Below are 15,185 nucleotides of genomic sequence, written 5' to 3' on the forward strand. Positions count from 1 at the left end.
TACCCCAGTGATGATTATGGCCAAGTTTGGTCAAATTTTGACACATAGTTTGAGAGGAGAAGATTATTGTAAAAATTAACGGACGACGGACGACGGACGCCAAGTGATGAGAAAAGCTTACTTGGACCTTCAGGTCAGGTGAGTTAAAAAGACAGTTTGCATTCGCCATGTCTTATTTTTATAAGAAGTATTTCTTCTAACAAAGTTACCTCATATCAATTTTGTCGATTATAGATCTTTTAAAATATCATGTTTCACTTCCGTGTTATTTTGTTTGTCGATTAAAAATAGACCCAATCAGGAAGTCAATGTTTCTGTGTTTGAAATGATAGAATGGAGGTGTACATCTTGATTTTTTTCTTTATCGTCATTATTGTATCCAGTAAGTAAAAACCTGACATATTGTGATAATTTTTCTCTTTGTTGATCATTAGTTTTTTTTTGCGTCGATATGTATCATTTTTTTGTTTGCAAATTAAGATGTATATTATGCACATCAAGTATCAAACCAAAATTTGTGAATAGGCAAACACTAAGATTTGTTTAACTAAAGATCTTTTAGTGTTCTTAACCTGTCTTAAGCGCCTTTACGTAACTCCTTAAAGAATCATGCGATGTGTCCTCATATACAATCATACAATTAAAAAACATAAGAACAAACTACAATTTCTTAAACATTGTTAAAATATAAGCACGACTATGTTAAATCTGCAAATTTGCGATGGTCGGAATTCAAGCTCATGCTATTGAAAAGTTAAATCACAAAAATGCTGAACCCCGATGAAAATTCAAAGCGGAAAGTCCCTATTTAAATGACAAAAACACTTCAAACGAACGGATAACAACTGTCATACTATTCCTTACTTGGTAAAGGCATTTTCTTATGTAAAAAATGGTGGATTAAAACTGATTTTATATTACTCTAAACCTCTCACTTGTATGACAGTCGCGGACAATTTAATTATACAGACAAAGATGTGTGAGACAACGTTTGAGATATGTGACATCGATTGAGATATCGAGACAACAACGCCTGCACTGTGTCCAGTGCTCTTTATCAATAGTGAAGGTGATACACGACTGAAAACATATGTGTTCATAATAATTCAGCACAACACTGTTAAAACTGCAAATTTTTGTTCTTCCCTCGCTGTGATTCGAACCTATACAAAAGGGCACATATGACCTTTTAAAGAATATGACACAGAAATAAACAGTCAACGCATCTGCTCAAAAAGAAAGAGTGCAGTATAAAATTAGATAACAGTTTATTTCAGGGTCAGATCTATGAGTATTGCAATCACCGAATTTTTAATAGAAGAGTCTCTAAAGTTTCTTGCATACGGGAAAAAAGTCGTCGAATTGCTTCTAGAAGCAAGCAATTAAAAAAAACTAAACTCCTTCTAAATGTCGACAAATTAAATAGTTTTCTTCAGAAAAAAGTACATGTACATAAGTTTAATAATGAAAACTATCCATTTTGTTATAAAAAACCATTTGCATAATTTTTTTTTAATTTGAGGTTTTATTCAAAAATTGAACGCGTTTCATACAAAATGTACTTTGATCAACGCTTATACACCCCAGTGAAGTTACAAAAAGAAGCTTCCAATACTTTTAATTACATTTTTTTAAGCTAGGATCATGAAAACCCGATTTTTATCAAGTTTTTACCCGAGATTGCAGTTTAGCCAATCAGAATAACGTATTATAATGAAACATACATCTTTTCTCATTTTATGACTTTAACTGTCTTAACGTGCGGATCGAAATAAACAAACCATTAATAATGGGTTAAATGATTATTTTCAATTACCAGGTGTGTTGATCGTTCGATTCACAGTACTACAGTGTTATTAAAGCAAAACATCAGTGTCATGATTAGAATAAGTTATAGATAATGCATATTTTAAGGTTTGTCTTGCCGTAGAACACACCGAGGGGTGTCAGGATTGATCAAATGAAAGTCCGACCGGAGGGAGGTCTTTCTTTGAACAATCCTGACACCCTGAGGTGTGTTCTACGACAAGAAAAACCTTAAAATATGCATTATCTGACTTATATATCGTCAAAAAAATATTAATTTTATAAGGATTTGTAATTTAGTATCCTATTTTACCGACAACACTAGAGTGGGATATTCCTTTCTAATGCGTTCAGGTATTAATACGTCCTGCGGCTCATTTAGAATGTGAAATAAAACTCACTAAATAATATAGATATAAACCTTTTTAAAATTATTATCCATACACAATAAAAATATTACTTTAACTGCATGAAGTAAGATACAAATGTATTGTTACCATCCGATAACCGTTACGGTGTATGACAAATACAAGACTAAAGTCACGGCCGACACTCGGCTAACCGAGAGATAGTCGGTTAATCTATATTGAGTATGCGGCTATATCGGCGGTTGGTCTGTTAATCGGGTTGGTTATACGTCTGTTAAGAGTAAAACGCACAATTTTAATATTAAAATCTATTTAATATACAGATTTTAGGTACATTATAAGAATCAAATCAAAAAAAGAAAAGTGTCTGACAAAATGATATATATCATAGAACATTTTCCAACTGTAAAAACATTTCATAGTCTGCGCAGTTTTCAGTAAAACTAAAAGGCGTCGCGCAAGTATGTAGTATTTATGCTTATACGCATAGCAATTTTTGTAATGAAAGGCGAAACAAACAATTTTAGATATCATTTAAAGGACACAAAATCGTACTTTGGTTCTAAAATATAAATTGAAATTAGTAAATATTTCATGATTGTAATATAACGTCAGTAATACCACTTTTTAGTGAACATTATGGGAATAAAGTCTGTTAATGGGTTGGACAATTGAAATTGTGTCAGTTAAGAGTTATTTAGCCATGACAATAGTTGTGCTACCTTTATATTTTCCCTTTGAAAAAGTTAAGAATGAGATGCTCTTGAGTAAAAAAAAAATGACAATACGCTGCAACAGTATCCTTCTAGTAAGAACATTTTTATTTCGACTTCCTTTGCATTTTATTAAGGAGTGTGTCACTTCAATATATGGATATGGATTGCCTGCTGGAATATGCATGAATCTATTATTAACGTTTTCTTCAGCCTTAATTTTTGTGTCTGTTCAAAGTAGCACGTTCTCAAATCCGCCCGAAAGTGTCTTTCTAATACAACACAGGGTACATATAACGTGTTGTCGTTCTCATATGCACATGATATTTGTCACTGGACGTTAAACTCTAAATCGTCAACATCATTCGATTGGTTCTTTTCTTCTATTACTGAATCATCTGTTGTTTACAAATCAGTCTAAAGAAGTAAATGGAAAGGAGCGAATGCAGCTACATTTGGTTATCTTAAGTTTTAATTCATTCTATTCCGTTTAGTTCCTTTCTACATAAGTGCAGAGGAGAACTGCAGTTGTCCGCATGTAAACTTTTAGCATTTATTACCAATATGAGTACATAGCAATCCGTTACTGTTTCAACACCCAGAGAAGTTTCATGTCTTTATTCTCAAACAGTTATTATTTTTTTCTATCTTTTTTATTAATGCATCACTTCCTACTGTCCTTATCTATTATTCTATATATTCTGTGTTTCCATCCAGATTCTCGTGTATACAATGAGGGTCCGGATTGGGGGTGTTGTTTATTTCTATATTCTTTAAATTGTCTGTTACTTTTCTCTACATTTTATTTGATCTTACTCATTATTATTTCTTTATTCTTTATATATTCTAGCATTCCAATATATTTTACTTACTGATGTTTAGTTACATTACGACGTTTATCTCTGATTTATATACTGGTTAATACCAATTTAGATACAAATAAGTGTCATTTATGACAACCTAAACAGAATCCACATGATATATGCGACCATTCTTGGATGAAATCAATATGTATAGATTATAACATGCCCTTTTCTATATTAGCCCTGGTATCATCCCTCGATCCATATCGGCCCTCGGCTAAAGCCTCGAGGCCGATATGGATCGAGGGATGATACCATGATACCAGGGCAAATATGGAAAAACATGTTATAATCTTTAAGCTATTTATCACATATTTGTTGCAGAAAAGCGGGAAAAAAAGTTCAATTATAACAATTTAATGAAACAAAACAGGTAAATCTTAAAAATGTATCCGTATCCATAACACATATGTGATAAGATATAAATAACACATAGCTGAGAGGGTGATAGAGCAGATTGGGTCCCGAGAAAACATTGTCAACCGCGGCGAAGCGAAGCCAAGGTTGACAATGTTTTTTCGAGGGATACCGATCTGCTCTATCACCCTCTCAGCTATGTGATAAATGAATGTCCTATCATCATTTTCTTTAACAGATGAGTTTTATTATAAAGTATTTTCTATGTAGTCACGTACTTGACAGCGTAACGGGTATTTGAAAAATCATCAGAAGTGAAGTAAATAGACAATAGTAGTGCATTGACTTGACATATAAACTATACGGGTATTTGAAAAATCATCAGAAGTGAAGTAAATAGACAATAGTAGTGCATTGACTTGACATATAAACTATACAAGGATTAGGCCCGAAACGGGAAAAAAGCTCTGCTATCAAGAAAAAAAATATTTTCAATTTTGTTATTGTTATTTATTTTATTTAAATTTTGGGTAAACACCCCTTTCAAAAGGCCTCATATCTGGCTGAGAAATATACACCACAATGAACATGATGAAATGTACATCACCAGTTGAAACCCATCGATGGTGAACGAATGCGTTTAATATCAACAATAAGCATAACACACAATGATTTATAGGTTTTAAAGTAAAAATATTAACAAGTGAAATACGTTTTTCCAACAATTGTAAAAGAAATAAGTTTGAGTCGTTCCACTCTTCGTTGTATAGTAAATTAGAACTTTAAGCATTGTCTATAAAATAACTTGATGTAGATTCAATTCATTGTCGTTTAAATGCCGATTTTTGATTGGTCTAGCCGAAAGGGTGACATTCCAAAAAAATTGTCACCCGCTCAGCCATGTGATAGAGTAAATTAAAACCTTCGTATTAGGCAATCAAAATATGGCATTTTAACATGATGTATAATAATACTTTAATATTACTCTTTTTTATATCAGTTTTCAATATTCATGGCCTAAATTCATTGTTCATGTCAGTGTTTCCGTATATATTATGTTTCATTGCTCATGTGTTGTTTCCGTATATTTTAGCCACTCGTCTTGAGCCTACCCATTTTATCCGATAACACCCCATACAGCAATAAAATTATACTTTTATTGCCATTCGTAACTCTTAACAGACCAATTAACAGACCGGGTTTTATACATCCGACCCATTAACAGACCAGGTTTTAAATAAAATTGATTTATGTCACCAAAATACAGATTTTTGTGTAGATTTTTCACACAATGATATCAATTTGGTTGACAAACATAATGCCTGTCTTTGTTCGATGTTCAAAATATTGCATGCGTGTAAATTCAACCAACGTGTCTTTTTGTGTACATTTTGTGTGTAAAATGTGTATAAATTTATTGATGAGTAACACGCCTTTTCATTTTATAGATCGTACATCGAAGCTAGAAAAATAATAATTACACCACTGGATTCGGTACATTGAATTGTTTTGTTAGACATGAATAATTTATATGATAAACATATATTTAAAAAGTTATACAATGAAACATGCAGAATTTCCAATGATTTCCTCGATAACACCTGATTAACAGACTTTAGCCAACCCGATTAACAGACCCACCGCCGATATAGCCACATACTCAATATAGATTAACCGACCAATCTCTCGGTTAGCCGAGTGTCGGCCGTGAAAGTGGGATATTCCTTTCTAATGCGTTCAGGTATTAATACGATCAACACACCTGGTAATTGAAAATAATCATTTAACCCATTATTAATGGTTTGTTTATCTCGATCCGCACGTTAAGAGAGTTAAAGTCATAAAATGAGACACATTGTAAGTACTTTATTGTACCACTTAGCTTATGGAAAAGGGGGAGGGGGTATATTTTTTTGTTAATTTGTTATGTTATTTCTATCGCGGAAAAGTGGGTTTTTTTTAAACAATTTTACTTGAATTGAAAGAAAAATTCAGAAAGATTGTCTTTTGAATAGCAATACATTTTATTAAAAGATAATCAGGATATAATTATATACCCTCCGCATCCGACCCTTTTGTGAGTTACGTTAATGTTATTCAATAGAATATAAGATTATCTTATTAGTTGATCATTTGATAGAGTAAAAGGTATACATAAATTTTAAAAAGTTAAGAACTGACACGAAGACGAATATAAGTATGATTTTCTATTCAGTGTGTAACGTTGTGAACATGCATGAAATATTTGCCACTGGACGTTAAGCAAGCAACCAAAAAATCAATCAACCTATTCAGTTTAAAATCTTACACACGAATATGTTAAATCTGGATTTATTTTATGAAAGTCTACATTAAAATCCATCTGACATATATGATAATGTTTCTTTATTGTAGCGATAAATTAACAAAACTTCACGTTATTTGTCTCTAAAGTTAAAATGCGGGACTACAATGACGGTTTCTTTTACACCTATCATAAATTGAACTTTAAAAAATAAATTTCCAAATCGGCAACAAAAAACTATTAGACGAATAAAGTTTTGAAGTAAATCATAGATTGCATTTTTATCAAGGAAAATAATGACCTCACACAGGTCATTATTTTATGCCTTGGAGCATATCTTATTGAAACATGGTATCGTCTGGGTTGATTCTGAAAAAGAATGACCTGTCGTTCTGAAAGAAAATAACTCCATATAGGTATAAAATGTAAAGGCATATTAATAAAAAAAATATTAAAAATAATAAAGGGCTGAACCTAAACGCCTGTCTGTCGGCTAAATAATTTTTGAAGGAGTAGTCCATGATTGAGAAGATCGAAAACTTCCCATAAATTCAGTAAACGGTAATGGAACTGAAATAAGATTTAAGACGTGGTTAATCACTTGATCGCACTAATCATGCTAATATAATCAACCTAAAACATTGCTTCAATGCGTGTTTATAATTGAGTGTATATCAATGTATATTCATTAGTAATTTCTGATATGCATGGTAATAATGATTTGTTTGGCTATGCGCATGCGACATGAAATTAAATTCTCAAATTTTCGAGAACAACTTTCGGTGGAGTTTAAAGTAAGATTAAGATTATCAAATAGTTATTGAATATATTGTAACAGTAATTAAAATTGTTACGTAGGGCAATGATATTTTACACTACCACGGACATCATGCAAGTGTTTCAAAAATTTAATACTGTACACTGTGGAGAACAATTATCAAAATATGCATTTTGGCCTATTCTATAGGTTGCACTTTGCAAATACAGCTATTTCTCAAAATTGTGTTTACATACTGGTTCCCAGGTTATGCTCTCTGTGTTCCATCTCACAGAGACATACGATGGGAATGTTACCCGTAAATATACATGTGCATATTGTTTACATTGAAATCTGTGGTAACCTTTCATTCGAGGTAGGGATAGTTAAGACAATTAGTGTTAGTTTAAACTCTCAGAAGTTCAGGGCATATAAACGTTGACAATATGCCGCACAACCCTATATTTTGACCTTTGTTGTAAAAGTTGCGGTGCATATGAACTTTTAATTTTAGGATAAGATTTTTTTCTAAACTTCATAGTAAAAGTGGTACAGTTTTAGACGTAAAAGGAGTTCCCATGGGAACTTGCATTGTCAATATTTACAGAAATGCATCCTAAATACAGATAACGTCCGAAAACAATTTAAAAAATTTACGACACACATCGGCGGATTACGGCAACATTTGAGTTGACAATTTATCCCCCAAAATATATTGGAATAACCAAACCAAATATTCGAAGTAAAGCTATATACTGTCATTGGATACATTCCCCCTCTTCAAAAATATGCATAATAAATTGCAATTGTGTGTCAAAATTACTTTTAACAGCAAACTATAGGGTTAAATAACATATTTCATGTTCTTGAAAGATGTAAAACAGCTGAAAAATATTTAATCAAATTACATAGCTCACTCTTATACGTGTATCAAACTATATTTCGGTAATTACAGTGGAGATCACTTCTAACATCTCATTAAATCTGTCAGGAGAACTGTTCTAGAACAGTACGTAGAACTGTCAGCCTGACACCTTTTAGTCAGTTCTAGGTTAGAACTGTTCTAGCTAGAACTGATTTGGACAGTTCTACCTAGAACTGATCCTGACAGTTCTACCCTAGAACTAGCTAGAACTGACCAGATATTTGGTCAGTTCTACTTCTAGAACAGTTCTACGGTTAGAATTGATTTCTAATTCTACGACTAGAATTGATTTTTATAAATTCTACGGCCAGAATTGATTTATAAATTCTACGGCTAAAATTGATTTATAAATTCTACGACTAAAATTGATTTACAAATTCTACGGCTAAAATTGATTTTTATAAATTTTACGGCCAGAATTGATTTATAAATTGTACGGCTAAATTGATTTATAAATTCTGCGGCTAAAATTGATTTATAAATTCTACGGCTAGAGTTGATTTATCAGTTTTAAGAACACTTTGCCTTAATATAAAGGGTTGGATAAAAAAGCGATTTAAATTATATAGAATTGCTATTTTGCCGGTTTTATTTCAGATTTATAATCGGCAAGACTTAGGCAACAACCATTTGATTTTCTGGGGGGGGGGGGGGGGGGGGGGGGAGGGGGGACTATGTTTTTTTTTGGAAAAAAAAGTTTGTTTCCAGTTTTTGGTGAAAAAATAATTTTTTTGGACCCTGAGAAAAAAAATATTGTTTGTTTCATCCTCAGCTGCCACTATATGTAATGCTGAAATTGAAAGAAAAAAATTGTTTTCGGTTTGTCGCTAAAAAAATAGATTGTTCCTCGCCGAAGTCGAAAAAAAAAGTTTGTACAGGAAAAAAAACCCATAGCCCCCCCCCCCCCCCCTCCCCCCAGAAAATCAAATGGTTGCTGCCTTAGAGAACATATTTAACCTGTTAACCCCGCCATATTCTGCATGGATGTGCCTGTTCCAAGTCAGGAGCATGTAATTCAGTGATTTTCTTTTGTTGATGTGTTACAAAAATTTTTGTTTTTCTCTCAATTTTGTACATAAATTAGGCCGTTAGTATTAGGGGGGGGGGGGGCATTATTATTTGAATTGTTTTACATTTGTTATTCCGGGAGTCAGGATGTCTCATTATCACATAACAAAATTATCGGACTTCAATAACCAATATAATATCTGTTTACGAGTAGTTTTCATACCTCGGACGACCTGTTTAACAAAAATCTTTTGACCGCATCAATCTAAACTGCCTTTATTTGCTTTTTCTTTCTGCAAATCTATATAGGTGCACAGTACTTCAGTTTTAATTTTAGGTCTAGAGTGACTGTAATATACAAGTAACAGCAATTTTTGAAAAAAAAATGTAATTGTTCACATCAATTTATAGTGCCAGCATGCAGGGGCAGCTAGATCCAGGCTGGGGGTCCAACTATATGCTCCAATTCATATGCATTGATGTTAAAAAAAAAAGTGGCGTTCCAACCCCTGGACCCCCTCCCCTTGATCCTCCAATGAGCATGTCCTTGTTTTATTCAAAATATTGAATCATAATCAAATATCAGTAGTTTTTATACTTCAGACTGAGTCGTGTAATAAAATCTTTTGACTGCATCAACCAAAACTTACCATAATTGCTTTTTATTATGTAAATCTATATAGCTGCACAGCAATTCAATTATAATTTTAGTTCGAGAGGGACTGTAGTATATAAATAACTGCAATATTGGAAATCAATGACCACAAATTTTTTTTCTCGCATTAATTGAGGGTGCCAGCATTTCCTATTTTTATTCAAAATATCGCATCAGAAACAAATATCAGTAGTTTTCATACCTCAGACTGACTCATGTTACAAAATTATTTGTCTGTATCAAACAAAACTGACCATATTTGACAGCATCAACCAAAACTGACCATATTTGACCACATCAACCAAAACTGACCATATTTGCTCTTTTTTATACAACTCTTATAGTCGCATAGTAAATCTGTAATATTTTATGTAAGGATGGAGTGTATAATCATTATAATACAAATGATCTATATTATAGGGTTATTGCATGAATATTGGGGAATATTGTTCAGAGTAGAATTTTATATTGCGCGTGCTTATATTTTTATATCAGGATGGATTGTTCAATATAAACATGATAAAGGAAAGCAACATTGGAAAACAAAATTATGCTCACATCAGTTTAAAGTGCCAGCATGTCCTCTTTTTAATCAAAATTTTGAATCGTAAACTAATTTCAGTAGTTTTGATATCTCAGACTGACTCATGGATATAACAAAATTATTTGTCCGCATCAACCAAAACCATGAAAACTGACCATATTTGACCACATCAACCAAAACTGACCATATGTGACAGCATCAACCAAAACTTACACTTTATAATGTATATATATATAAAGCCGCATAGTAAATCACTTATACATGTAGTTACATATCACGATGGATTGTATAATTCAAATGACAGCAATATTGTAACACATTGTCTAAAAAAAAGTTTCACATCAATTTAGAGTACCAGCTATTTCCTGCAAGTCCTCTTTTTATTCAAAATATTGAATTGTAAACAAATTTCAGTAGGTTAGATATACATGTATCAGACCGAGTCGTTTTAACAACATTATTTGACCATATCAACCAAAATTGAACTTATTTACACTTATCATGTAAATATATATGGCCTCATTGTAAACCAATAATATTTCTATGTCAGGACGGATCGTATGATAAAAATGACACCAACTTTGGAACACAATACACCTATATTGCTAATCCTGGCTGACCCGGCCTCTTGAACTTTCGAAGCATACATGTACAACAATCACTTTTCCATTGTGGCGTCAGATATTTTGTTTTATGATGTCATTTTTTTACGGCAACCTGTGCGATATCCAGTAATGGCAGACAAATAGCGGTAAGGTGTATTTATACCATATCTAAAAATTTAGCGCACCCTTATTTTCTCTCTGTATCCATAATAATGAACAGTCACTAAAGTGACTTTTTAAGTCAGTTAGTTTGTGATGTTTTTTTTTTTAAACAAAACTATTTTACGGCATCATCCAACACTCACATGACTGATTCATATACTTTATTTTAAAATAAAAAGTACATGTATGGGAAGTTCTCTTCTTGGAATAGTATACTGGTAATATAATTTGAAGACAAATGGAAGAAGGCAAAGAAAAATGCATGATTTTGTTTGTAGCCGAACGTCCAGTGGCAAATGCTTCATTCATGTTCAGATGAGTATATTTTTTCTGAGTTTCAGACTCCCAGATATCATTTATAATCGTTATGGATAAGTCTGGCTAAATTGACGAGATGGTGCAAATGTATATAGTTTTTTTACGTTATAATACAACACTTTTATCATTAATATCCCATAATTCATCCACTGTACAATTTTCGTATGACCATTTGTCATAACAGAATCTTAAATGAATGTAAATCCTAGGCAAACCAGGTAAATTACGATTAAAATTCCATGAATTAAATGCAGAGATATATTTATGACATGTATGAAGAGACTGTTAAAAACGGGGAACGAAGAAACGTAAACAATGTTATTTCCTATGCAATCCTATAAAAATATTTCTCCGATGAGTTGGATAACCTCCTATTCACTTCGATATTTGTACATGTAACGTATGATCAGAAAGAAATATAGAAAATCTGCTATTATATAGCAAAGTAATTGGAAGTGATTTATTTCTTCTAAATTCTAAAGTGCCCTTACTGCAGTGACGTCAGTTTAGAACTGTTCTACAGTCCTGACTGATTTAGTCAGTTCTGCTGACAGTTCTACGGTTAGAACTGATTTGGACAGTTCTACCTAGAACTGATTTAGACAGTTCTACCCTAGAACTGATCCTGACAGTTCTACCTAGAACTGATTTAGTCAGTTCTACCTAGAACTGATTCTGACAGTTCTACTTAGAACAGTTCTAGGGTAGAACTGTTCTAGGTAGAACTGTTCTAGGACAGGTTAGAACAGTTCTATGACAGTTCTAATGAGAGGTTAGAAGTGATCTCCACTGTACCTCTACAACAGTGATTGTAATTGCAGTTACGGTGATCCCAACATGGCGGAGTCCAAAACAGGTAAAATCGTCTTTTGATATTTCTCCGTGTGCACGCGTTGATGGCAAACATTACTCAGCCGCTAGGTTGATATGTTCGGTATTGTTGTATGTGTGTGTCCTGAAACTCATTTGTTTGTGACCTTGTTACCGATATAAAAGCCATTTAAAATTTACGGAAGATCATCTTTACTCCACGAATTTTGTCTGTTATGATAGTCGTAACTTGATTATTAGATAATCCAGTAACATGTACATGCTCATAGTAACTTGTTAGTGATGATCGCAACTTTCTCTATATGCTGATGGTCGACTATATATCAATCATGTTTGAATGTTTGATAATGTGTCTAGAACTAGTGAATAATTTACCAATATACCCTTTGCTTTGTAGATTTAGTCTTTATATTTTTCAAGTCATAATTTACGGTAAATTTTCTTCATGATAACAATAAACACATCATAGATTCCAGGATTAAATTTTGTATTTACGCCAGACGCGCCTTTCGTCAACAAAAGACTCATCAGTGACGTTCGAATAAAAAAAAGTAAAAAATGTCAAATACAGGACGAAGTTGAAGATAAACTCATCATAGATACCAGGATTAAAATTTTATATGTACGCCAGACGCGCGTTTCGTCTACATAAAACTCATCAGTGACCATTGGTGAAGCTCGAATAAAAAAATGTTTAAAATGCCAAATAAAGAACGAAGTTGAGGACCAAAATTTCTAAAATTCAAATACAGCTCTGGCCACACCAATTTAGTTCCTTGTTCAATGGACCCGCCCGAACCTATTTTTTCAAAACAGAAAAAGAAAATTATTTTAATATTTCTGCTTCCCGCATCCGGAAATGTAATCATGTTCATTTCCCGCACCGTTTTTTGTAGGTTAAATATTATAAAAAGATATTAACACTTGTTTTTAAATCACTGTATTACCCGTATATAATTATTTCAACCTACGAGCACCCCACCACACTGTGAAATGTCTGTGTAAATAATTGAGTAAGCATCAAACCTTTATATCCCAAGTGGGAATGCTCCAATATCTTCTATACTATTAAACGAGAAGACCTCATTTTTGGTGTCGCTTCTCCTCCTTCCACAATAAATTGATCATTGTGACTGTATGTCCTGTAGGTACCATGCATAGTCGCATTTGTCATCCATTCTTATGATTATTCAGTTTCGGTTATTTTGGGAGAAAAAAGGAAAAAAAGAAGTCCGGATATGTGTCCGTCATCACCCCGGCTTTTATTCATAGACAACTTCCTCTTCCGTTTATATTTCCAGAAGTTTGGTAAATTTACATTACATACCCTATATTATCATGTTTTATTTAAGATTCATTGCCTGAATCGTTATATAAGAATGTTGTCCCTAGTGTAAGCAACGACCCAGGCCGTGTGAAAATAAACATAATCATTTTTGTCATTCACTTATCCACAGTGTAGATACTATTCTGTACGCTATCCGGAAGTCGCGATTTTCGAAGCGAGAACTTTTTGGATCACATTTTAAATTTGATGGGTATACTGAATTAAACAGCAAGTTGATCATCTGTACATTGCTTAATGATTAATTCAGCCGACATCGATATTCTCAAATGGTTAAGAATTAAATTCCGCACATTCAATATTCGTGTCTTTGCCTTAATCAAGAGATTTTCAAGTGCATCACTAAGAAAAATCAGTCGGCGAACCTAAAAACAATCTTTTTACCCTCTTAGTATACAAATTAACGTAAAAAACAGACTTAATTAACTCAATGAAGTATATTTCAAGTGGTGGTAAAAGTTTCAACCAGATATTTGAAGCCAGAAATAAGAAAATTACACTTGTTTGAATTTCTCACTGTACGATCAGTCTCGCTTGCTATTTTAAAACTGTATGATCAGTTTTTATGTCACTGTATTCTAGTGGTGATTTAAAAGTTATTTACGATACATTAGAAGGTGGCATTTTTCTAAATAACACAAATATATTTCAATACATTCACATCCTGAAAACTTATGAAACATGTTTTAGCTTGATAGGGTGTACTCGACTTACTACATTAAGTATAAGGATGTTTAAATGTTGCTAAAATAAGAGGAAGGTTTGATGTATACTAGTATATAAGTTTCAGAAATGTCCTCCGTTATACTTAAAATTGTACAAACACACAGATTTAGTTGTTATATAAAAATGCATGTATTTACACACATTCGAGGCCGTACTGTAGCCTATAATTGATCACAGTTCCTTCACTTTGTTTAAGATGTAGAGTTATATAAAAAATAAGATGTGGTATGATTGCCATTGAGACAACTATCCACAAAAGACCAAAATGACACAGACATTTTAAAACAACTATAGGTCACCGCACGGCCTTCAACAATGAGCAAAGCCCATACCGCATAGTGAGCTATAAAAGGCCCAGATAAGACAATGTAAAACAAATCAAACGAGAAAACTGTCTCTTTGACACTCAATTGTACACCACTTTGTCAAGCGGGGGGTTATAGTGATAACGAAGTCCGTCTTTCCGTTCGTCCGTTGGACCGGTACAATATGTTTCGCCGGTTTTGTAAGCGCATCTCCTCATAAACCACTTAATATACATTGGGGGCTCCGGACATTTTTAGATGGAGAGGGGTCCAATCCAGGAGAAAAGGGGATTCCAAATATATGTTCCCATACGTTAAATAAGGGTTTCAAACTGCCGGATCCTATTTTTTTTTAATCCGTCACTGATATAACTATTAATTAATCTTATTCGGATTCCTTATCATAAATGATAATGACTGTATTGTGTACCGTCTATTTCGAATTTTAGTAAAAATCTTTTATGGGGTTACTTTATATAAGATACGGACTTGAACATTACATTATATGGGGGCACCTCCAACACCTCCTAAACCAATCATTAAAGTTTTCTGAAATTGCTCCATTTTTACTCGATTAATGCATTATGGACCTTCTATTTCTGTAAACTTACCA

General features: G+C 32.9%; 1 protein-coding gene across 1 annotated transcript in view; it reads left to right on the forward strand.

The window, feature by feature from the left end:
- The first annotated feature begins 293 nt into the window (after positions 1-293).
- Positions 294-15,185, forward strand: part of LOC139524494 (nephrin-like) — a 68,060-nt gene continuing 53,168 nt past the window's right edge. Inside the window, exon 1 of the mRNA XM_071319290.1 lies at positions 294-382. Coding sequence (XP_071175391.1) covers positions 334-382 — 49 coding nt within the window. The 5' untranslated portion in view covers positions 294-333. The remainder of the gene's footprint in view (positions 383-15,185) is intronic.

The sequence above is a fragment of the Mytilus edulis genome, chromosome 5 (assembly GCF_963676685.1).
Source record: "Mytilus edulis chromosome 5, xbMytEdul2.2, whole genome shotgun sequence".
NCBI lineage: Eukaryota > Metazoa > Mollusca > Bivalvia > Mytilida > Mytilidae > Mytilus > Mytilus edulis.